General features: G+C 38.3%; 1 protein-coding gene across 4 annotated transcripts; it reads left to right on the forward strand.

Moving 5' to 3' along the window:
* Nucleotides 1-1,628: 1,628 nt before the first annotated feature.
* Nucleotides 1,629-23,834, forward strand: LOC130421169 (coiled-coil domain-containing protein 136). 4 transcript variants are annotated; one of them, XR_008906771.1, is made up of 10 exons: nt 1,629-1,720; nt 1,932-2,174; nt 10,012-10,332; nt 11,068-11,142; nt 13,116-13,427; nt 15,133-15,250; nt 15,982-16,255; nt 16,358-16,492; nt 19,402-19,467; nt 21,267-23,834. XR_008906771.1 is itself a non-coding variant. In XM_056748920.1 (10 exons), exons 2-9 carry the CDS (start codon nt 2,099-2,101, stop codon nt 19,455-19,457), a joined length of 1,416 nt encoding a protein of 471 aa, XP_056604898.1. In that variant the 5' UTR covers nt 1,629-1,720; nt 1,932-2,098; the 3' UTR covers nt 19,458-19,467; nt 21,267-23,834. The 4 variants fall into 4 exon arrangements, 3 of the variants coding, with proteins under 3 accessions (XP_056604898.1, XP_056604899.1, XP_056604901.1); XM_056748920.1 differs by having other exon boundaries at nt 19,353-19,467; XM_056748921.1 differs by having other exon boundaries at nt 15,982-16,243; nt 19,353-19,467.
* The last annotated feature ends 2,392 nt before the right edge of the window (nt 23,835-26,226 follow it).

A 26,226-nucleotide genomic window follows, 5' to 3' on the forward strand; every position in this document is an offset into this window, starting at 1 on the left:
GTGTTTTTTGAACTACACATAAGAGCACTCGTCTGTTTTCTGGCTTTGAGCTATAAAATTGATTCCTATTGGCTTTTTTTCAGATTGTCTAAAAAGGGGAGAATGTTAAAGGCCGAGTTAACTGACTCATGAGTAGCATCACATAACCTTGAGCTTACACTTTGTGGAGGATGTGTATCCATTTCTGCTGATGCACTTTTGTGTTTTGATGGGTCATTTAAGTGGATCATTTTTGGCCTCGTTTCAGCAGTGATTCGGTTGCCATCCAGCAGACCGCTTGGTTGCCAAGCAACGCCATCAAATTGCTCTGACGTGGTGTGGCGACTCATGCCAACTGTCACTGTCACTTGTTAAAAAATGATGGCTACTTAAGAGATTTTCATTGCTATGCAGTCTTTCTTTTGTTGGGTGTTTTCACATCTGATCCAAAACAGGCTAAAAGTGTCTGTGTGAAGCGGCCGTGTTGGTGAATGGTGCATATTTTTGCTATTCACACTCAAAATGTCCCCAAATACTGTTGCTTTTAGTGAAAAAACCCTAGTGAAAAAAACTGGTTTCCATTACAGCACCATTATGAATCCCCAGATGTTTACCATTTAAACCATTACAATATGACTTTATGTAGTGTGTTTTGGGGCTTATTCCAGTATTGGTGTTTCGATCCTATCCGCTGGTCATCACACCAGATTCTGACTGGTTTTTGGACCCCCCAATACAGTAAAACTGCATATTATAGAGTGGCCTTTTATTGTGGCCAGCCTAAGGCACACCTGTGCAATAATCATGTTGTCTAATCAGCATCTTGATATGCCACACCTGTGAGGTGGATGGATTATCTCAGAAAAATCAGAAGTGCTCAGATGTAGACTGAATTGTGAACAATATTCGAGAGAAATAGGCCTAAGTGTACATAGAAAAAGTCTTAGATCATTGAGTTCAGCACATGAAAAATGGGAGCAAAAACAAAATTTGCATTTATCATTTTGGTCGGTGTAGTAATTTTCATAAAAACAAAAACATGCCTAAAGATCACATTTGTGTAGACCTATAATACAATTGACAAAAATAATACAATGATGACGACATATAATTAATAATGACAAATAATACAATAATAATAATTTAGCCATTATTAATGACAAGATACAGTAATAATGATACTGAGTCTACTAGTAGTGTTTACTATAAGAAGTTTACTGTAATTTTCATGTGGGTAGGAAAAATGATTTCCTAAATGTTTTTATTATTGTTCATTATTATTGTTCAACAATTATTTTCCGGAAATGGTTTTATTGTTAAAGTATAGTACACTTTTTGTACAATTTAAATATCATGCTATATGTTAAAATAATGTTTCCTGCAGTGCAACAATAGTAAATTTGCGTTTGCTATAAATTTTGTGTTACTTTAGTGGTCATGGTTAGATTTCGTAAGTGTTTTTTGCTCATTCTTTCAATATGGCCCGAAAGTAAATATTAATGGACGGCAAGGATCTTGCTAGAAGTTTCCTTATTTGAGTCTGTGAGAAAATAGTTAACGGATGAGAAAATCTCCCATCACCTATGGTTCAGCGATGAAGGGGGAGCAAGAATGAGTGAGCGAGAGAGAGAGAGAGAGAGAGAGAGAGAGGGGACGACAGCTCAGTCGAGAGCGCGCAGTAAACGATACAACGCGAACGCGACGGGAACGTAAGCTGTCAGTGCACCAGATCACATTAAAGGTAAGAAAATGCTTTCTATTAGGCTACGCAGATATCCTCGATGCTCTGCATTGTCTCAAGCTTTGTTTTGGAAGGAGGAGACGACAGAGAGTTGCACAGTTTTACAGGAATAGCAATGAATCATCTCCAAGCATCAGTTTAGCTTGTTTGTTAGGACGTTGAACTAATACAGACCTATATGATATTGTTTGTGTGTGTTTTTGTGTGTCAGGATGCATCGACCGTTGCGCCACAGTGTGTGTGGAGACTGACATTTCTCCAAGGGCTTTGCGCGCTTATTGTCACTGCGACTGCTCTATTGGAGTGTACGTGTGGACGTCTAGCCCCTCAGTGCCCCCCGCCCCTGTATCATTCCTGACGCCCGTCGCCACGGCAACCATGGACTGCGGATTGCGTCTGCCGCCCGTCATCGAGGAGGTCCTGGATGCTGCAGGTACGAGTGAGATGGAGACAGGTGCTTATTCGTTCTACGATGCATGGAAATGTTATCGTTTTCTCTCCCATTTGCATCTTCTTGGTTTGCTGGTTTCTTGGTTTGCTGAAGTTTATGGAATGAGACGTCATGCTTCCTTTGTCTGATGAGTGTGTGTGTGTGTGTGTGTGTGTGTGTGTGAAAGAGAGAGAGAGGGTATCAGTATGTCTGTGAACCATCACACAGTTATGTGTCACAGCAGATCTAGTTTGTGTGTATCTTGGGTGAGAAAAACCGGTTTTAATTATACCAGTATGTAGCAAAACAACAAACCTTATGAAATTAAAAATGTGGTTTCTATTTACTCACCCTCATGTCATTCCACACCTTGTTGACTTTCTTCTTCATAACATTTTGAAAAATAACTTTTAAATAAAATGTTTTGAGTATTATATTTATATTATATGAATACAAATATTCGGAGTTATTTTTACTTCATTTTGTCTCAATCCTTTTAAAGGAATATTTGACCCCAACATTTATTTACCTAAATTTCATTTATTCTTCCGCAAGGGACTGTGAGAAATCAAATAACCACGTATTTCCAATATCTAATGAAATGTATAATGTGCATATATCTAACATTATAGATCTCCTTTTAAATAGATGTTTTTCACACAGACTGGGATTGATTGTGCCTCTGATCTGAAGCGTGCGGCCCATGTGATCTTCAAAGCATCGCTGCCACCTCCATCTCCTAAAGAACCGAGTCTCATGCGACAAAATAAACCACTAATCTTTTACTTTTTTAACTCTGTGTTACTGCAGTAAATTGGGACATATGTCTCTGTAGGTGGACTGAGATGGAGACATAGAAGGATGTTTCGAAGATCGGATAGCATGGAGAGAGCGAGGGAGAGGATGGTTTAAGCACACCACACACACATGCTCTTGTTAGCTGTGCTTTGACAATTGCTTCTAAATGCCCTGGTGATTTTAACAACAGTAATACTGTTGCCTCCGGTCCATCCACCAGAAACACCCACACGCTCTACATTATTTGAGTGCCACTTGCATTCCCTGTCCACCCCCGGATGATGAAAACACACATTCTTTTCCCCGTCCCCCACATTCCTTGGAGCTGTAGCGCCACACAGGATCCGGTCGAACCCTAAAGTTTCTTCTGCTGCAGTTACCGACCTCTACTTCACGTGGAGGCTTCTCTTTTCATTTTAGGTTTTTTGTCCGTGCAAGTTTGCCCAGAAAATGTTACTCTTATATGTGCATTTAACAGCAGTTATGGTCTGTAAATCTGATCTTATTTTGAACCCAGAACATTCTGTTATGGTGGAGGTTTGCTTTCGTGTAGATGTTCTTGAGGTTAACATATATGTTGACCTCTGAACTGTGGTGACACATACTATGCCTATCCCAGCTTTCCTTCCTCCCATCTTTTTCTCCTTCCTGCGGGTGTCCTCCCTCTGCATGGGCTGTCACAGATGTGAGGAGTGGCCATTCAGAAGGTTCCAGAAGAGCTTATGGCGTGAATCTCAAGGGCTGTTCTCAAGTGATATCACGTTCGGTTAGCAAGAAAGGTTTTCATGCTGAGAGACGCATTGCACGGATGAGGGCCCACACACACTGTAAGAATTTTTTTTCTCAAGAGTGAACTCACGAAGAGTCCACAGAGAGAGCTAACTTTTCAGTTTCTTCTTTTAGAGATACACATGGTTATTTTCTTTCCGACAGTGTATGTCTATCTTTCAACTTCCTGTGTTGTGGTTTCTGTGTGCTTGTACAAAATTGAAACCCAAACTGTTTTCTTAATATATTCTCCCAGACATCAATGACTTATTTTTCCAGGCAAAGAGGAAAAATCTTACGTAATCTAATGAAACCATGCGGCATAATGGGGGCCAAAATATAATGTGTTGCCATAATAATAGTTGGTTTTGGATGGTTGCTTGGACGTTTCAACGTGGTTGCTATTTTTCATAGTTTTAAATGTTGGTATTTGATAAAGATCATAGTAAAATAGTGTCTGAAAGTGATTTCCGGAGGGGCTTATACAATATTTGCTTCTATTGCCTAACTTCGGTTAGATTAAAATTATGTGACAAAAAGGAAAATACAGTGTAATTGGTTTTATTCATATAAATGCAAAGAAGAATAAAAATCTCGCAAGAAATAAAGCATACAGTGACCTCAATTGTTTCGAAATTTATCAGTTATTTATTTTGTGTTGCAATATTTGTAGCTATTGACTGTGAATGTGTTGTGTTGTGTGTAATTTCTTTGCCAAGCCTCTTCCCATAAACTTCAGTTTATACCTGTGAAACGTAAATATAACGTTTTCAAAACATCTTAATAGTATATTTGAAAAAATGTCACTTTATTTTAAACCTATACCATTGCACAACCAGTCAGTTTATTTAATACACAAAGAACGTTTAGTTAGATCTTGGTATACATGAAATATCTGTGTAGATGTTGTATACTTTGTAAGTTTTATTACATGTGTATGCTTACAGCACCAAAAGATTTCAGTAAGAACCATTGGGGCTTTTGCACGGGGCTGTAACCATAGCAACAAGGCATGCGTGTTAACTCCTGCAAACTTTAACGTCATCCTGCCCCCTCCCCTTGCGTATGTCAGAGAGAAAGAAAGAGCAAGCAGCAATCTCCCTTCTTGCAACTTTCTCTCCCCACTGTCTCCCTCGTTCCTGCTTCCCGCCCCCCTCACTTCTCTCTCTACCTTTCTTTCTACCCTCCAAGCCGATGTGAATAATTCATGGTTCTCTTCACTGCGCCAGAAACCCGACACGGTTAGGCACAGACATTTAAAGCACTAATGCTTTTGGGAACGAGTACAATCTCACTAGAACCGACCGCTCATCATTCCTCTGCCAAATTCACTTAGTTCTCTACTTGAATTCATGTTTTCCTGCTTTATTACGTTGACATTACTCTACTTTCTTATTCTGCGGTGAAATTTGTGCGTTCGTGGATGTCATTGGAATGGACACACACACAAAGTGTAACTTGTCTAGTCTAATGGTCAGTGATGCTCGAAAACAGAGACTGCATATATTTGGGATTGTTTTATTACATTTACTTGCTCTAGGCAAATATAGCAAATTCTGGAAAGAGGTTTTCTGCTCCTGTGGTAACACTGTATGTTGTCATTATTGAATGATAGATCCTTTACAGTGTCACAATAGAGGAGAGGAGCAGGGATCATAATTGTGTTGTTTCGTGAAAAGATATTGGTGTTTATGAAGCTCAGGTGGAGGAGCTTTGTGTTAGGAAAGCAAAGCCCATGGGTTTAATACTCAGGAAACACACATAGTGATGCACTTTAACTCGCTTTGGATAAAAGCATCTGTCAAATGCATGTAATGTAATGTAATTGCAGATATTGCTTCCCCACCTTTGAGCTCTCAATGATGTTCTTGAAGTGTGTCTTTACGACCGGATGAAGATTGAAATTGTGGTTGCGTTGGATTGTTAAAGGGCCACACAAGCTTTGTTTAATACAGATAGGAATGTCGACTATTTCCTTCTTTATTCATTTTTGAACACAGGCAAAATTGTTTTTAAAGTGTAGCCCCAAAATATATATTATATCTTCCACCGTGGAGCATGAAAAACACATTTTAGCAAATTTGGCAAGCTATCCTTATCCTTGTTATCGTTTTGACTAGTTTTTTTTACTTTACATGCATTCAGATGCGTATCAAGAAGTTTCAGACAGGATTTCTTTGTTCTGTTGAGCACAAAAGAAGTCATTTTGAAGAATGTAGGAAAGCAGTTCTAGGCACTTTTGACTAGTTTTTCCTACTATGGTAGTCAACGGGGTTCAAAAACTGTTTAGTTACAAGGATTCTTCCAAATATCTTTCTCTGTGTTCAACAGAACAAAGACATTTTACAGATTTAGAACAACTCGAGGGTGAGTAAATGATGACAGAATTGTGCCCTTAACTGAACACAGAGATGTCTTCTATTAGGGACAGATTGTGTTTTTTTTAGCCCAACAGTTCTTGGAGTTCACATATCCATGCTTTTTGTTATTTACTGACAGGCACCATTTAGCCGCTCAATCTGGGTCTAAATTTAGTCTGTGGTTAATGCAAATTTATATAGCGACTTCATCATTTCCTTCATTTAGAAGCCTGCTTACACCCCTTGAGCCCGATTGACTTTACAAAAGCTGTTTAACATTATGACAAGTGCAACTTTTGACCCATTACTGAATATGCCTGTACAGTTGTAGTTCTTGATTTTTTTCGACTTGGTTGAAAACAACACGCTGCATTCCAGTCACGCTTTAATATAAAGGAGGAATGTCATTTACTTTTAGGAAAAATCCTAGCATAGTTAGAGTCTTTGTTTGTTAGTCTTAGTGTTATACACTGAAAGCTGAAAAAAACATGGAGAGAGGAAGACATCAAAGCCTGATTTAATGATTTATTGAAAGCAATATATTTGTGATGTATGCAATGTATTTTATTACAGTTTTTTAAAAGGGGGTAGTTTACCAAAAAAAATTAAGTTCTGCCATAATTTATTCACCTTAATGTCATTTAAAACCTGTATCACTCTGTGGAACACAAAAGAAGATATTTTAGGAGATGTCGCAGTGGTTTTGTATCGACACAATGGAAGTCAATGGTGGTCAGTGTTATTTCGTTGCCAGCATTCTTCAAAATATATATTTTTTATCAAAAGCTCAATTGATTGTGTTCTGAATCATTTGATGATGACCTTTCACTCTAAATGTCACTTATTGATTTTGTATGCACATTTCTTTAACCTTGAACTTGCTTGAGGCTACGGTGCCTCTAACTTTTCTATTAAAGGAATGAAGCAAGACTATAAATAATGTTTAGACTGGTGTTTAATGGACGGGGGATGGCAGTAGAGTTAAAGTGTATGCGTAAATGTAAAGCATATATATGTGTGTTAAGGTTAAGGTCAGTGTAGTGTTTCCCCGGACCAGCGCTGGCAATGAGAGCAAAACGATAAACAGGAAACTGATGTCACCATCTGGATTTTAGCCAGACATAGGCAGATCATAATCTGAATGCGCTTGTCGTATAGGAAAAGAGAGAACAGTGGGCTTTATTGTAGAAATTAATTGTGGGAGGAATTAGAAATGAATCACTGTTTTATGTATTTGGAGAAGTTTATTCATTCTGCTTTTATGACCTCTCTTTTAATAAGAACAAGTTGCGCTGATTGATTGATGATTTTCTGATTTTTTGTAGTATGTTGTGCAAACAAACGTAGCTTTAAAAACAAGAGAGGAAGTGTGCACGACAAGAACGGAGAAGCATTCTGGCATCTGAATGGTGTCGTTGTTTGATTGATGCTGTTTTTGGTATCTGGAGAAATTGCGCTAGCTCTCCACCTGCACCGACTCAAGTCAATTCAATTTTATTCATATAGCGCTTTTTAAGATTTGTGTTGTTGCAAAGCAGCTGTACATGAGACATAATGACTTTAAGCAAAATAATTAAGGTTATATCTGTAAGAACAAGGAAAATGTGAAAACAGAGGAGACAGAGATACCCTCATACAAACACTCCACACACAGAATATGCACATGTACTAACACATACACAGACAAGCACACACACACACAGACATGCACGCGTACACGTAAACGTACACGTACACACACACACACACACACACACACACACAGGCACGCATGCACAGTGAAAGCACACATTTAAGGTAAAGGAGAGAGAAGCACTGGTCAAACAGAATCTGGGTTAAACAGGAAGTGACATTCTGTCAGTCATGGACGTGTACAGTGTGTAGTGTTGTTACAAGAAATCTTTTGGGATGGTTTTGATTTGGGATGCTTTGAGTCTTAAAGATTACAGGAACAGTAAGGGTTTGACATTTTTTTAAAGAAATTGTTCATCCATTTTAGCGCCCTCGTACACTATAAACCCATACACACAGGACACAAAATGAAACATTCTGTCATCATCATCATGTCTCATCTAATAATATACTGTACTTCTGGAAAGCCCAAGACACAGCCTGTCTTCTGCTATAAGTAGTGTGTGACAGAGATGGAGAGGGTTCCCACTTAGTCATTATTATTTAGTAGATGTTTTGAACATTTTAATCTGTAAAACACAATCAGTACAGCACAGGGCTCATTACAGCGGCATATATATCGTTGAAGAATAGAGAGAGAGGGATGGAATAAGCAAACAAATGAGAGGAGAAAAGAAAGACAGGACAAGCAGTGAGTAAACAAAGATTGGAGAGAGAAATGAAAAGGAAGGAAAATCTGGCAAGACTATATCTTTTCTGCGTCGACAGATCTTGTTAATCCCTCTCAAGCATCTGATCTAAGAGGATCATAGAGGTGAACTGTCTAGTCAGGTTTGGCATGCAGATTATCTCTTGTGTCGCAGTGTGCGAAAGTCAGATCGCAGGCTTGTTTGTGAGGCAAGAGGTTCAGACACAATGGTAGAAAATTAACATTTTTAACATGATTTCTATTTCAGGTTGCCTTCTGATATTATAGACTTGGTTTTATAAGATTATATAAGATTGTGTTAAATCGCTATGAATGTGTGTATATACAAAGGACATTTGTTAATTGTTTTATAAGGGGAGATCTAGACTGAACGTTTAGATGGCCTGGTTCTCTTAGTTCAGAAGTTAAAGTTCAGGTGAGAGAATCCACAGCTGAACACACCTGTTAGATTTCTGGGTCAGACCTGGATGGAGTGTGTGTGTGTGTGTGTGTGTGTGTGTGAGAAAGAGAGGGCGGGTGTGAGGGTGTGAAATTGAGAGCCGGAAAAAAACAGGTGAGTGTTTGAAATGCAGAATCATGTCAAGAACGGAAGGATAATCTTGAAAATTAGACTGCTGGGATAAAAAGGAGGTGATTTGAATAGTGAGAAAGTCAGGGAAGGGGTTGCTTAAGGTATAAAGGAAAAAATATGGAGATGGAGAGACTGTTCGATATTTTCTAACAAGCTCACTATACAGTATTTTAAAGATTTTTACATTTAAGGAAAAGTAAAACATTTTTTTTACTGTATATACACGCCTACCACTAGAGGGCGCACCGAGTCTCTTGCATTTTGCACCTCTGTGCTATTGACTGTGTGTTTGTGAGTAGACAACAGGTGATGGCAGGAGGTGCAATTAATTGCGGCTCTGTCGGCTCTAGCTGGGTGTTTGAACTGCATGAGGGAGGTCTGGAGGTCTGTGGGGGGCCGGGGGAGATGAGACTCGGGGCGGCAGGTGATGAAGTGGTTCCTCACAAAGGTGCTGAACTGGATGGATTTAGCGGCTGCCCATCAGGGACGACAGGTGGAGGTTGGGGGTGGGGGTCTGGGACATGCATATCTTCACATCTCCTTTCCAAATGGAGAAATGAGTGCATGATTGAGAGAATGCTTAAACGTTAAAGACATTTTGCTGAACGAGCTGATATTATTAGTGCAAGTTAAACCCAGACAAGTAGAGAAATGCATTTATAGATAGAAGTACAGTATGGAAAACCTGACTGAACACATCTTACTTTTTACAGCCAAAGTAGTAAAATTTTTAATATTAGTGTAGGTTTTTGTGGGTTATCATGTCTAAATGATGAAAAATTACATTCCAATAACAAACTTTAATGTAGCAATTCTTATATAATCATGGTTGTATGGAAAAATGATACATATGGTGTTTTATTCCACATAAAATAAAAACAGTTTTTACAAACTCAAACAAATGGTTAATAATTGTGATGTCTCATCACCAGGAAACAGATCCCAGAGTGTCATAACCATCATTAAAGCTTATTTAAAATATCATTCATCTGTAAAATTAATCCATCTCTCTCTTTGTCTCAGATGATGTGTGCGATCTCAAAACAGTGCGGCCAGGCATAGGCATCGACATGACGGCCAAAGAGCGGGAGTCACTGGAGGAGAACGAGGACAGAGATCAGAAGAACACAGAGGTTGGAAATGGAGAGAAGGGACAAGAGGAGGAACGAGAGAAGAAGGAGGTCAAGCAGGAGAACACAGAGGAGGAGGAGGAGGAACAGACAGGAATAGACGAGGAAGATGAGCTGGAGCTTCTGAGATCACAGGTGGTGCAGCTGCTGCTGGAGCTGGAGGAGACCAGAGAAGTGTCACAACGACACGAGGAGAGCTACAACGAGCTTCAGGGTGAGTATGCATGTGTGCGCAGCGTTTAGTGATAATGATTGCCGAGTGGGAGTTTTCTGAGGTGTGACATCATCAGTGGGGAGAACCCTCTGAGCATGCTCAGCTGTCATTGACCAGCAGACCACCTGTTGTCCAACTCTCACCACATCACTGAGTCACTGTGCCACATACATGCGAAACCAGTCTGAATGATTTGTTTATGAGTCCGACTAATCCGCATTTGAAACCTGATCATTGGCTAAATGATCTGATTGCTAAATTATAATAGCTTTTTTATTTTTGGATGAAATATTCCTTTGATGTTTGATATCACTCGCAAGTATGGTAGTAATGAGTTACTATTTACTATGGATGATTCAATAAAAAAACTCAATGCTGAACTCACAATTTCGACTGTATCACAATATTTTTAGTGTTTGTTATTTTGTTAATGAATTGACAGCTTTTGAGATTCTGTATGTAAATGAATAAGTATTGAATAGACCTGTCAATGAAAAATAAAATAATTTTAACACAACATTTTTATCAAGAAAGCTAGACCCTAAGAGAGACCTTCTTAAAGCAAGAAATGCACAAAATTAAACATATAATTGGATGCAGGTCACATGTCAGCAGCTCAGCCAATAGGATTAAACAGACGTTAAAAGGCATTAAACAGACGTATTGCCCCAAGATACAGTTCATATACGATACATCAACCCGTTACATTGATAGAAACATTCTTTTGCTTTGTAGGTCTACTGGAAGAAGAACGTCTGGCAAGCGCCCACCAGGCTGAAAGCTTTACAAGACAGATCCAAAGACTTCAAGGTATCACAGTAAACACACACGCATATAAACTAGACACATCTCAATGTTTGTGCCAAAAATGTACTCAAGGACATAAAATGTTAGTTGTCAAATATGATTTTCTGTAACGCGTATTTTGACACAGATTGCTTAAGTAGGAGTCATCAAGCAGCTGTTTTTGTCTCCGTATGTAAGACATGTTGGAAAACAGCTGTGTCCAACACAAATAAATATCATCCTTCATATCACACCATCACTGATCATTAAAAGAGCTCATTTGCATCTTTATGTCGTCGTGCTGAATTTAAAATGAAGAACATAGACTTGGTTAGAAATATAAATCATACTATGCAAAGTACATAGTGTTCTAAGCTCCAGATGAACTCCTACATTTTGTAGCATACAGCAAAGCGCATTGAAGTTGGGTACTTTGTCCCACAATGCAATGCATTTAACCAGACCGTAACATTTTTTTCGTCATTGTCTGGCTGACATAAACACAAAATCATCTCTGAGATTTTAACTGCACTCCCTTTGCTGAATTACATGCTTGCATTTTGAGGTCACTTGACAACAGTTTTTTCAACATAGATGAATACTGCATGTGGTGTCACATACAATTGATACATATAAAGTGGTGTACAGTGAACAGTGTAGAATGCAGTTAGCAAAATACGCTTGAATTCCATTATAAAGGAATTATCTCCTCATTCAGAATAATTCCTTTGTCTCTTCATTCATGTATTAGAAATGATAATATCTAAACTAATTTCATTGTAGCTTGCACAGCATTTACGCTCTTCGGCAAAGGCTTGTTGTATTCAGTCAAACTGTTATCTATATGATTTGTGACTGAGATTATTTCCGTTAGAACACACATTATGCAGACAGCTAACACAGCGCAAAGAGTTGTTCCAGCATGATGTCACTTCCCTTGGCATATACTGTACATCCTCATCTGTTGGAGTGAACAGTGTGTAGATACAAGTGCAAGTAGTGAGGTGTGTGTCTGTGAGTTGTACAGCCATCACAAGGGCAGATCGCAGTGGGAATAGCGAGACAATGGATTTCCCCAGCGACTCCACTTTGCGGCGCAGTGAAGTGACTTCAGATTAATTAAATTAAATGAAGTGTGAGGACGCAAAGTAAACCAGCATTTACTGCTCTGCCTGTCTGGAATGACAAATATGAACAACACAAATTGCTGCCAGAGTCAGATTATTGTATTAAAGCTGAATAATAGAGAAACAGATCGCTCAGTTTTATCACAGCTGATGCCAGCTGTAGGTTTTTTGCAAACTGTGTTGCTGCATTTTTCGAACGAGACTGATTATAGTTTTCCAGAGAAGTCCTTGCAGTGTCATATTTGCGCATAGCGTGGTTAGTTTGAGGCGTTTTGACAGTTTTTGACATTCGACAGCTGGACGTGCTGAGCGATTTTTATAATGAGATGTGAAATGAAGGCTTGTATTGTTTTACTCCAGATGACTTCGATTTTCAATCCAGGTTGATTTTGATCTGTATTGACCCATAGATGTTTCAATGATCAAATGATACATTGATTTTTATATGTTAGTTGACAGCTTGTTTTGTCTATTTTTATTTTCTCATATTTTTTCTCTCTTCTTAAATTACTAAACTCTTTCATCACTTTAAACTAGGGTACACTGTGCCTCCAGCATTTCAATAAGTTTCAGTGTAATTTTAATTGAACTTACATGGAAACTTTTGCTTAAAGGCATAGTTCACCCAAAAACTAAAGTTCTGTTGTTCACTTGTTGTTTATTTACTCATGTGTCATGTGACTGTATTTCATTATGGAAGGGCTAAGGAGACATTGCCCTTTTTTCATACAATGGGAGCGGATGGAGACTGAGATTTTGGGAGTACAGTCCCTTAAACTCTGCATCTTTTGTGAAAAAAAAACACTCTTACTCTCAAATGTATCTCCTCCAGATATTGTTTTATCTTATCTGTAATGTTCTGACCCATAGCCCAGCTGCGCTCGGTGCAGGAGGAGCTGGACAGCCTGGAGGAGGAGAAGGCCAGTGAGCTTTGGGAGGCGCAGGGGGAGCTGCGTGTAGCTCAGGATGAAGTGCAGGAGCTCCAGCAGGCGGCGGAGGAGGCCGCAGCCGAGCGGGAAAATGACATCGCTCTGCTGCAGGAGGAGCTGTGCCGTCTGCGCGCCGAGCTGGAGCGTCTGCGCGGCACCACACAGGAGTACGAGCTGGAGCTGACCACGCTGAGGGCCGAGATCAGCATGAAGAGCCAATGCAGGGAGGAGCGGGAGAAAGCCGCGGGTGGGGGTACGTATGCAAACTGAGGCGAGACACTCAGATTGTTCATATGAGCATCACAGCAGTGCTCCTTATGACAAAACAGCTTAATAAACAAACAAATATAAGGTTAGTGACAATGTTCTAGGAATCTAGGATGGTGCTTAATGTTTATAGGGATATACAATTATTCACTCAACAGAAGGGCTCAGTGAGATAAAAAAGTTTATGTTAGCCAGCTGAAATTTTTCCAGCGAGACTTTTCTTTATTTCACACGACCTCGTTCCAACAATTTGACAAATAGCACTAATACAACATAACAAATTCATCATCTGCTTTTCTTCACCGTTGACCGTTGCACTGATTAAACACATCCAAACCTGACAGAAAAGTTACTTACGGGTTGTGTTTTACCCAGAATGCACATACATTGATAAATCTCATCGTCTGAGTGTGTGTTTGACATTCTGACAGACTGCAGGACCTTCGTAACGCCTCATTTGTCTGAGCTGTGGTGCTGGTGTTGACATCTTTCACTGTCTCTGAGGGCACGGGGGCGGTTTTCTGCTCCCCTGTTGCCTTTAAAACTACTATATTAAGATCTGTTAAAATACGATTTATGGCTGGAACACACTACAAGACTTTTCTCCGATTTTCAGTCTGGAGTTGTTGTGCAAGTCTGCAGATTTAATCATGTGTTGTTTTCTATTTAAAAATTCAAAACGTCTGCAAGTGGTGTCTAGTTTAAAAAATCTCAATCGGTACAACTCATCATCACAAAGCAAGAGGACATTAAAATCCATGGTTAATGTGTTCATCTTCCTTCTCATCTGGGTTCAGATGTTGGAAAAGAATAGGTTCAGATAGTTCAGAAGTTGTTTATCTGTACACACGTTTCTGATGGTTATTCATTTGCATCACATACACACACCGGCTGTCAGTATGCAGATGCTAGAGAGTTGTTGGCGAACGTGAGAATACTTCCAGACTGAAGGGAATGCTCTTGGGGGTGAATGTTGCATTATGGGGGATGGGGAAACAGGAATGTTGATTGACAGGTCAAACTGCTGCGGCACGAATGTTGTTTCCATGGAGACCGGTTGCAAGGTTTGCTGTGTATTAACAGCCCTCTGGTGAAATGTCTAGTTTTTCACTGCTGCACATTATTTGTGTTACTAAACCTGTTTAGTGTACATTTCCACAAGTTTTTATCAAAAGTCAATGGTCGAAGAGCACGTTTTCGCAATTTCTCAAATATTTTTCCACGCCTAATTGTCAAAAAGTAACGGGAGGCTAAAGATTTTTGTAATCCCGCACGGATTGTGTAAAATTTCAAATTAATGAAGAAATTTAAAAGTGATTGTACATTTTATTTAGAAAAAAGTTGACTAAAGTGTTTTAAATATTTCATCGACAAAAACTATAACAATGAAGTCATTCCACTAAATTGCATTTATGTCAGAAGACTATGACTAAAACTAAATCAAAATTTGCTGCCAAAATTAACATTTTTTATTGCTTAATTAAACATACTACGATGAAGTCATGTGATGGTTTTTTAACATATCACTGTTTAAAATGTTTATCTTTACGTGATGCATTGCTATTCGACATAATAACAAACATAATACATTAAGTGCTATAGCTAGTATTCCATTCTTGAAATAATCAGTGTTGTTTCCTCTCAGGCTTTGACAGGCAGCTGTTGTTCTGATTTACATTGTGATTGGACAGGTGACGTGGACCAACTGATGGAGGAGTGTCGCTCTTTGAAGGACGAGTGTCAGACGTTGAAAAATGGCAACAAGCAGCTCTCTGAGAAACTTGAGATGCTGGAGCACCAGAGAGCCAGGTGATTGGCCACACGGCCTGTCAATCAACCACAAACAGATTACAATTAGGTCAAACCTTTATATTTGTTAGACATTATCTGTCTAAAAGAGATAGTCCACCCATTTACTCACCTTGAGTTTGTATACATTTCTTTGTTCTGCTTGTTTTTTGGCCCTTTTGAGTGCCATAGTAGGAAAAAAATGTGTTCTGTTGAACACAAAGAAGATATTTTGAGGAATGTAGGAAAGCAAATAATTTTGAGCACTTTTAAACACCATTGTCATTTTTTCCTATTATGGTAGTCAATGGTGCCCAAGAACTGTTTGGTCACAAGCATTCTTCCAAATATCTTCCAAACAAAGAAATATATACAGGTTGGAAACAAGAGAGTGAGTAACTCATGATAGAATTTTTTTATTTTTGGGTGAACTAACCCTTTAATGCGTTAAAGTGTTGCAAAGCACCATGAACCAATATTTATAATATATTTCATCTTATCTGAACATACGCTTCAGTCTTATAGAGAGAGAGAAAGATTAAACAGAATTTCCAAGAGTGAGAAAAAATGATGATGAGAGAATTGGTGATGAGTACTGCAATGCGTTTTTCACACACATGCGACGAGGCTTTGCTTTGAACAAGTCATTTAATAATTATACCCCCATAACAAAGTAAATCCATTAGATTAACAGGCATCACAACATGTGTCTATGGATAATAAATGACCAGTGCCTGTTTTCATCCTCAAAGCTCCAGTGACTCATATCTGAGCTTAACAACGGAACAGAACGTTGGATATGACACACAAAATGACGGCGAAAAGGAGGTGAAGACGGAAGCTCATGTGAGCACGTTGGGGGTAGAACAAGGTGGAAAATGGGTGGACGCCTATACCCAGAAGAACATCTCGTTTGAGGGGAAACCCGTCACCCCGACGGGCCGGAGTGGAGGATTTTCGGAAGTGTTTTCCCTTAAAGACCAGCTGAAGCAAGCTGAGGAGAAAGCCTCAAAGGTTCAGAGAGAGGTGTAGCACATCTACAAATGAACTTTTACACGTAGAATTCAACTTAATGATCCTTTTATCTCACGCTTTCTGTTCGTTTCTATATATATGTTTCTCTTTTAGTGTGAGGGACTCAAAGGAGAGCTTCTCGAACTTCAGGGGATTTACGAGTGCAGCCAGAGGGAGAGGGCGGAGCTGGAGGCGGAGCTGCAGCGCTGTAGGGCGGAGCTAGATCGGTTGGGTGGAAGGAAGGCTCAGGTGAGGGGTTCTAAAGGGCTTTGGACATCAGTCATACACACTGATCCACAACGATCTCTCAGGAACTTGAGAACCGCGCTGACAAAAATGTGACCTCACCTTAAATAAATCATCTTAGTAGGCATTACTCACACAGCAAGCAGTGCAAGATATTTTCAACCGAATGAAACCATGACTCATCAGCCTACATGTTGTCAGCGTTTGAAGATGCTCTGCACATGACTAATGTTTGCATGTGGGATCAAGCGCCGGCAGTGCTTGTCTTTCAAAGCGCATCCTGTCTACTAAACCACTCTGCCATTCTCGGAGTGTTTGTGTTTCACCTTGGGATGTTTTTGTTGCACACATTGATTCTGGGCTGTGTGTGTGTTTTCTTGTCTTGTGTTTGTCAAACCTCTTGTAGCTACTGTTCTTGATCCACTGTAGCAAAATAACAACGCTTCTTTAATCTGCTTTTGTGTTTGTACGATGTGCACTGACATAGAGGTCTATCTAACCCCTTTAGTGAAAAATGAGATCTTCCTTAAAAATTCCTCCATTGATACTCCAAATGTTAACCACAGTAAACCACTTCTCCAAGTAAAGAGTCTATCCAGTCTGAGTATCGTGTCCCATATCAATCATTCGTTATCCATAGTAGTAGTTTAAAGACCCCATGAAATCAGAAAGCCCCCAGAATGCAAATTTTGGGGGACTTTTAGACTATGGATATATTGGCAAGGCCATTACTGTATTCTAATGTACTTGTAAAAGTTAACTATAAATGAATATAAAATGACTGCTTTTCTCTTCTGTCTTTAATTTATTATAGGAAATGCATTAACACAGAAAAGAAAATATCCGTCAGGCTTTCATGGGGTCCTTATTAGTGTGAATAACCCCTCACTCACACTGTTCTGCTGCCTACATGCCCCATAATCTATCAAAGGAATGTTCCAAGATAAAGCCGCGATCCGTAACTTTTTGGGGTTAAAAATAATCAATTACAACTATTTAGCAATTGTAGTACTTAGCAAATCTGTGAAAATATTTTCACTTTACCCAAATTCGTAATGGTAAGCTTATATTACTGTTTCTCATTTGAGCTGTCGGGTAAGCCTACAATTTTAGCAAAATGTCAATTTGACACCATTTGACGTCAATCTATATGAAGTAACCTGCAATGTTTTAAACAGAGATAAAAGGCAAAAGTTACGGATTGCTTCTTTAATTTCTACATGTATGCTGTTGATTTCTAACAAAAAGATCTTCTACAAAAAGATCTTCTACGTTTCCTTATGTGAAAACCCTTTAATAACTACATTTAAGATAGCAATAATAAAGTAAAAGCCGCAAGTCAACTTTATGAAAAAAACCCGAAATTTGAACAGTTTTGGAAGGTCCCTCTGGCTCCTGTGCTCTGTTTTGTCTTGTCCCTCAGTTTGCAAATACATGTTGACAGTTGCATGTAAGTCTGTGGAGCAATTGTGCAAGGATTTGTCTGTCACAGTCGATCGATTTAACACGGAACATTCCTTTAACAGTTTGGGCTGGCTGTGCGGTGTGGGCAAGGATCTTTAAATGCCAAGATGGCAACCTTGGCTCAGCGTTAGTACGCCGGAGGCTTGAATCGAGCACAAGGTTTCCATTTTGTGTTTAACCATCTTTGCTGTGTATCTAATCTGGGTGTACTTTCCTGTTTCCCTGCTCTCTTGTGGTCTTCCATCGCTTTGTTGCTTTTTGACCACTGCATACATATACATGCCATAAACAACCATACGTTCACAATGCACACGGCACTATATCAAATTCCAAACAAATTTGATGATTATTTTTAAACTGCTGGCATCTATCTATCTATCTATCTATCTATCTATCTATCTATCTATCTATCTATCTATCTATCTATCTATCTATCTATCTATCTATCTATCTATCTATCTATCTATCTATTCTTTATCTATTCTTTATCTATCTATCTATCTATCTATCTATCTATCTATCTATCTATCTATCTATCTATCTATCTATCTATCTATCTATCTATCTATCTATCTATCTATCTATCTATCTGTCTGTCTGTCTGTCTGTCTATCTATCTATCTATCTATCTATCTATCTATCTATCTATCTATCTATCTATCTATCTATCTATCTATCTATCTATCTATCTATCTATTCTTTATCTATTCTTTATCTATCTATCTATCTATCTATCTATCTATCTATCTATCTATCTATCTATCTATCTATCTATCTATCTATCTATCTATCTATCTATCTATCTATCTATCTATCTATCTATCTATCTATCTATCTATCTATCTATCTATCTATCTATCTATCTATCTATCTATCTATCTATCTATCTATCTATCTATCTATCTCTCTCTCTCTCTCTCTCTCTCTCTCTCTATCTCTCTCTCTCTCTCTCTTTCTCTTTCTCTTTCTCTTTCTCTTTCTCTTTCTTTCTCTCTCTCTCTCTCTCTCTCTCTCTAATCTTTATCTATCTATCTATCTATCTATCTATCTATCTATCTATCTATCTATCTATCTATCTATCTATCTATCTATCTATCTATCTATCTATCTATCTATCTATCTATCTATCTCTCTCTCTCTCTCTCTCTCTCTCTCTCTCTCTATCTATCTATCTCTTGTTGTGTTTCGGTATCCCTTTCATCCTCACACTCATTCTTTCTCTCAATTTTTTTTATTGTTTTCCATATTTGATTTACTTGTTTTTCGACATGTGCACAAACCTCCCATGTGTAACCGTATCTTTATTTTTACGTCTGTCATTCTTTTTCGTTTGTCTCTCTCACTTCCTCTTCCTCCTCTTCCTCTCTCCATCCCTGCGCCCCCTTGTGTTTTTCCTCAGAGCTCCACTCCTTCGTCTGAGTCCCCTATTCTCTCCATACCCTTCATAGGAATGGTTGTAATAATGGGCCTGATATGGTGCTGCTGGATGGAGCTCTTGTCCTAAAGGGGGAAAGGTATGACTTTGCCTTTTCTTTCTCTAAGAGAACAGAAACAAGTTTTTCCTTATCCTGGAGGAAATGTCACTTTTTATGCGACATAATGAATCATAGCTGTTGTTGTTTTGCTGCAGACCAGACTGCCACGGTCTTTATGAGGGCCTTTTATGGATGTGCACATTGTTTCACAATCGTCTGAAAGAACAGACACTTCTTATACACATTCAAGCCTTAATTATTGTTGCAGGACAAACTTTTAGACTTAATTTGCTCCAGAATAGAACCAAAATGCTAAAATGATAAGCATTTATGGGTGGAATGCCTATGATAAGATTTTGCTAAAGTGTAAGTGATAAAACAAAATCCTTTAGACAACTTATTTATCTTTATTTCTTGCATTGATCACTGGACAGAATATAACTTTATTCAATCAGGTTTAAAACCTTAAACTTACCAGAAACCAAAAGAAGTTGACGTAGAAAAACATAGAAAATTGGGTCAACATGGTTCTAGGAATGATTTGATTTCTAGAGACAAACATATACTGCGTGTCAGAATGAATTGAAGTGTGCCAACCTGCACAAATGCAATGTCAATCATTGCCAAATTTTGTACTAGCTAGTAGCTACAGTATACAAAAACAGAAATCATCATTCTCATGTTTGAGATGCTTTAAAAAGGAGCTGCAGCGTGTTCATCACCATCAGTTAAATCAGCTCGCATGATTGAGAAAAAGTCATATTCATATGTCCTCTGAGATATCCGAAGAGTATTATCCCGGCCAAAACTCGCAGAACTCTGATTTCAACGCACGGCTCAGTTCGGCTCCCCAGCAGTCCTGACCAAAGCCAGCAATGCATACACAGTGCTTGACTTCCCTGGACAGGCATGTGTTTTCTGCTGCCAATCTCACAACACCAGATGGAAAGAGAGGGAGACAGAAATGGAATATGCAGGAGAGCGAGTGTGTGAAAGTGATTCGAGTGTTTACCGGGTCATTGCTCTTGCCGTTGCGTCTCTCCAGGTTTCTAGATGGGTATATTTAGCTCTCGTGTCTAGTGCTATTACAGCAGATTATTGGAAATAAACAACAAGCCTTTGGATGATTCATTAAAATTGTGTAAGATGGTTAAAATATGGACCAGATCTGTCTTGTTACCTCGATTGGTGTCCTCTAGCGGAAAGGGAAACATTTGCTGTTTTATTTTGTTTTTGTGTCGTGATCGAGTACAAGGTAAACATCAAGGCTGCTTATTAGAAAAAGTACATTTAAAGGGATAATTCACCCAAAAATGCTAAATCTGGAATCATTTATTCTCCTTTCAAACCTTTGACTTTATTCAGTTTCTTCAGTGAAAAAAAATTATTTTGAGAAATGTCTCAGTTTTTTGTGTTCATTGTTTATATACAATGAAAGTCGTTTGGTTATCAACATTCTTTTAAAGTCCCCCTGGGGTAGATAACTTTATCCCTTAAAACTTTAATCTTTGACTCAGCCATGGTTTAAAATGATACATTTTCACATGGTTTGTCTTAAAGAACATTAAAAACACCTCAAAACATATTAAAAAAACATTAAAAACTTGATTTTCACCACAGGGGTCTTACATTTTTTTATTTTGTGTTCTGCCGAAGAAAGTCATACAGTTTAGAATCACATAAGGGTGACACATATTCTGCCTCCATATAGTTATGTATTTGCTAACAGAAATTCAAGTCTTAATTTCATGGGGGGCTTTAAATTCAAACTTCCAGTTTCAATCACCCTGTCATGTGACCTATGCCCTCTGTCATTATTTTCTTCCTCCTAACCTCAGGAGATTGAGGGAGACTGGAACCTGGTGATGGTTGTTGCCGTGGCAGCAGCAGCAGTTCTACTCATTCCCTGTTTGACCAGAGCCCTGGCCTGAGAGGTGGACAGGACGTGACGTCATCCACAACCATCAGCTCAACCCATGGTACACGATCACCTAGACCACATTTTACCACCGATGGGAGTCGAAACCATTGTGCACCCGTGTCATATGGAAACACAGTGACATGCTGCTTCCAAATTTGACGCTTTTTGATGTGCATTGTAATGCTGGTTGTTTGCTGTCTCAACTGCTTTGTTCTGCTTCTTTAGACAGTCATATTTTTTTCGACTAGCAGTGCTTCAATCACTGATACCATGGAGAAGAACTCCTGCTGATTGGTCAAGCTCCCCGTTTCATGTGTTATTTTCCGTCCCCCTTCCGTTCTCCAGAAACTTTTTGCCTCATTTTTACTTTTCAACAGAAAGTTTGCACATTTTACCTTTCTGTCTATCAGAAATGATTTTGTGGAACCCAAAGGATTACCGTTCCTTAGCAACACTGGGATGCAGCAAATTGATTTTCTTATCATTGCTTTTCAATTAGGTAGGAGCATGCAGTTCTTGTTTAACCTTCTTGGATCTTCCCTGACATTCTTAATAATTCTGTATTGTATTGAAGTCACAATTACTGTCGGTCATTTGTGTTAAGGTGAAAAAACAACATTCTTTATACTTTTTAGGGCATGTTTTCTTTCTTAAATGTACAAGGCACCTGTATGCTATCAAAGATAATTCTCACATAATGTATACTGTGTGTTATTTTTATGTTTTGAAGAAAGCTATTGTTTATGGCAGTGAAAGAATCCAGAGTTTTAGAAATTCAGGGGGAAGAGGTGAGTTAAGATTATCCCAGCAGGTAAAGATGCTCTTCACTTGCGACTTATATTTTTGTATCTAAATTGTTTATTCCAAGACATTAATGCCCGGTTTCACAGACAAGGTTTAAGGCTAATCCCAGACTAAAATTAATGTTTGAGCATTTTAAGGGAATATAACTCACCTTAAAACGACTTAAAGTATGTCAGCGCCATTGTTTTTTTCTCAAGATGCACACCAGTAATGTTTTTTACTAGGGCATTTTTATAAAAGTAGTTTTAATATCCTTATTTCACTAAGAGTTAGTCCGGGCTTAAACTAAACCCTGTCTGTGAAACCGGGCCTATATTTATAGATTGATTTTGTGCGTATAGACTGATAAATGATGCTATTAAGATTGGGGATTATTTTTGTACAAGGGTCGACTAATATATACACTATTGTAGCTATGAAAGCAACATGTAATGAACTAGCACAGATGTACCATGATTCCACTGGTGCAATGATATAATCCAAGGTTTATTCGTTCCTTTTTGCATGTTTGCAATGACTGAACACTATTATGTATCTATGTATAATGAGCTTTTTCTCTTCTTGACGTTCAAAGTATGCAAGATGTTACAGAATGCCCAAAATTTTGGGAAGCAGTGGTTCTCAACTGGTGAGTCACAACCCAAAACAGGTTGCAGGTTTATTTTGATAGGATCCCAACTGGGGAAAATAATTATGAATGCAGTAAATCACAGAATCATTTATACTGAGAACAACAAAATAAATGCAGTTTTTAAAATGTACAAATTTCTGCTGTTGCTAAGCCTTAATAGTATTGTCTAATTTCCTATTCATGTTATATTACATTTATTCATTTAACATTTTGCATGTTTGGCCAGTGTTGTTATTAATACAATTTAGTGTCAGTATTTGGATATTCTGTTGGGTGGCGTCTCTGTGTTAAATCAACGTCCTGATGCAAACCAGTTGAGAACCACTGTCATAAAATCATGTTGAAGAGGAACTTTTGCTCACAATGCAATTCAAATCTGTAGCAAACGAGAACAGCTATAAATACAAACCTACATTCACCAAAAGAGTTCTGATATTATAAAACATGTCTTAAGTGATGTATCCTTAACTAATGATGTTTGATGAGACATATGTAGCTTTTTATGTCAACGGTCTCTGTAATTTCCAGACACTTATTTTGTGGAGACTTTGTATGGACTACCAGATTACTTTCTTGTATAAAATTAATATGACTCACAGAATTCATTTCTTGGTAAATGAATGAGTATTGAGGTACTGTTGTTCTCTCATGTTAATATCTATTACTGTATAATCTTTACTGTATGAAGACCAGTTGTATTTTAGACTCTTTCAACAACACACAAAAAAAAGATCTGTGTAGAAATATTTGCTTCTAGACGGTTGACTTGCATTGTGGCAGTGAACTGGTGCATCTCTGTGTAGCGTGGATTTCAGTCTCTCAGACATGGCGTTAGTCGCGCTGAAATTCACTTATTGGGTATCTGCACCACGGTATCCAAAGTTTGTTCCAGTGCTGTTTTACTATCCTGTTGATAAATTCAGAACTCAATGGTAGCACAACTGAGTGTTCAATGTATCAATGCTTAGACTTGTTTCTATAAGGCAGTGCATGCCTCACAGTGACTTCTTTGTCTTAAAAATAAAAATGTGGTATTTGTCCTGCACTCTATTGGGAGGTTTGTTACTGTTTTGTTTGGAATGTTGCTTTTTACTTTAATATAGTAATGTGATCTTATAATTGTATATTAAAAGTAGCCGACTTATGATGATGAATATAGTCAGATAAAGAGCATATTTTATGTTTTGGACGAGAAGAACACAAGCTATTTTTCAACACTCGTCCACTCAACACTTGTAAATGATGTAGTATTTACAGACTGCATATGTGCATGTCCGTTGCAGTAGAGAATCTGCATGCGAAGACATAGAAACCAGTGTTAGATTTTAGCACATGTGACAATTGTGTAATAGATCTACAGGAGCATGAATTGTCCAAATCTGCAACTCACCCAAAATAGTTGTTAAACTTCCAGTTTGTTCTGTTGCAATTTGACGTCTGTTTTGTGTTTAAGATCTTTAAAAGGTGATGTCGTTTGTTCTGTTGTCAGTATTTGTTGTTGTATTTATTAACTCACAGTTACTTTGCGGATAAAACCGATATAACTCACTGTCCATACTTTTTCCAAACCAGTCCAGTGTCTATCATCTCTTCAGTCTCACAGTTTGAGTTATGTTTTGAGAATGATATATTTAGGACATGTGTCAGTGGTGCTTTACTGGGATCTGAAGTTATAAATGTATGGAAGTGTTGATGACGTTGTGGCACTGCTGCTGCTTTTGTCTACAGTATGTGGTCGTGTAATTGTAACTGTTCTGTGTCTTTGACATGTTTATATGTTGTCCTGCCTTAACAGGCATTTATGTAAAAGATATAATAAAGTTTTGAGTATTTTGCTAATCATGTATATTTTGTAAATGAACAGGCACCAATAAAGTAGTTTATCAATAGCATCCTGATTTTATGTATGCAATCAATTATTTCTGTCATTTGTCAACAAATCTGTATGCATGTAATGATTTGTTTTTGATTACCTAACCATGTTTGTTTTTCTTCTGTCTTTTCGAAGTGTGCAAGGCAGCAGAAATGCTGAGGTTCTCATCATTGACCAGATCAGCACGCTGAGGTACTGAGTCACGGGTGTGACATCATTGTGGGCACATGAACACTATTTTTGGTGTCGGTGTTTGGGAATGGTTGGTTTTCAGTGGACAATTTGAAATTTGGATATGGGGTGAAGGGAGTATGACTCATGGGGGTCCTACTTTTCCAGTAAAAGTGAACCATAATCCTGTACATGGTTTAGTCACCATTCACAGCAGGGGCAAATACATAATGACTATTCATCACACTCAAAATATACAATGCATACTGCACAATAATACATATAAAACACAAATTTAGTAATAGATTCACAATGATTGTAAGTGGAATGAAATCAGTAGCATGACTGTTGTATTGCTTCACTTTGTGTTGTGCACCAATTGTGCAATTTTGTCATAAGACGCTTAAACCATATCTACAAGTCAAATGTCACAAGCTTCCCGGTTGTGCCATCTGACAGCACTATGACCTGAGGCCATGAGCTTGTTGAAAGGTATTTTGGGGGCTAAAATTACATTGTTTACCATGTACTACTGCTTTTTAGAGGGGGGCTGGGGCAAATTGTCACAAGGGCCACAAGGGATACATGTATATTTGGTAATGAGTGTTGTTTGCGAGTTCAGTTAGTTCGTGGTTCTTCTACATTTGAAAATATTTCAATTCTACAGTATCAATACAATTTCAAGGTCATGTGTCAACAATAAAAGTTTAATAGTTATTTTTAAACTAAGAAGTAAAGATATTTAGACATGTTAAAAAGTGTGACAAATGGTCCCAGTCTCATAGATACATTAATACCACCAACAGCTAAAATAAAACTTAAAAACTCATTTACTTCAATTATTAATCATATTTGAGTACCAAAGTAATGAAAACCCAACTTAATAATTATGAACTCAAGGGCCAAAATATTTTAAATTCTGCATAAAAACATTCACTCTCACTATATATTTGAACTTTTGGAAACAAACGGAGGAATTTTGGAAACCACGAATGGCCCCGGTGACTTCATTGACCAGAATAGAGTTTTGTCAATCGAGGCCATATTATTGTCATGTATCATTTATTACTTGGGTGGTTATTTAGCACGTTGTGTTAAAATGTCTCCCTGACTTCATTTGAATTATGCTGTCATTTGCTTTTCCCAGCCCCAATTGTTAAAAGAGAGCACATAACTTTTACAACAAGCCTAACTCCAGCCCCCCACGCGCCCAATTTGGTGCTCCTAAAAATAAATATGAGCGTCCCAACTGTCGCGGCGCTCGGGGGGTCTATCCAATCACCTTCCCCGCCATGCGCGTCGCCCAATCGGGCGCCCGTCTCGCTATCTCGGCCAGATTAGAGAATCACCCATCCTGAAGTTGTATATGGTCATGATGACAGCTGCATACCAGGAAAT

This window comes from Triplophysa dalaica, chromosome 5 (genome assembly GCF_015846415.1).
Source record: "Triplophysa dalaica isolate WHDGS20190420 chromosome 5, ASM1584641v1, whole genome shotgun sequence".
NCBI lineage: Eukaryota > Metazoa > Chordata > Actinopteri > Cypriniformes > Nemacheilidae > Triplophysa > Triplophysa dalaica.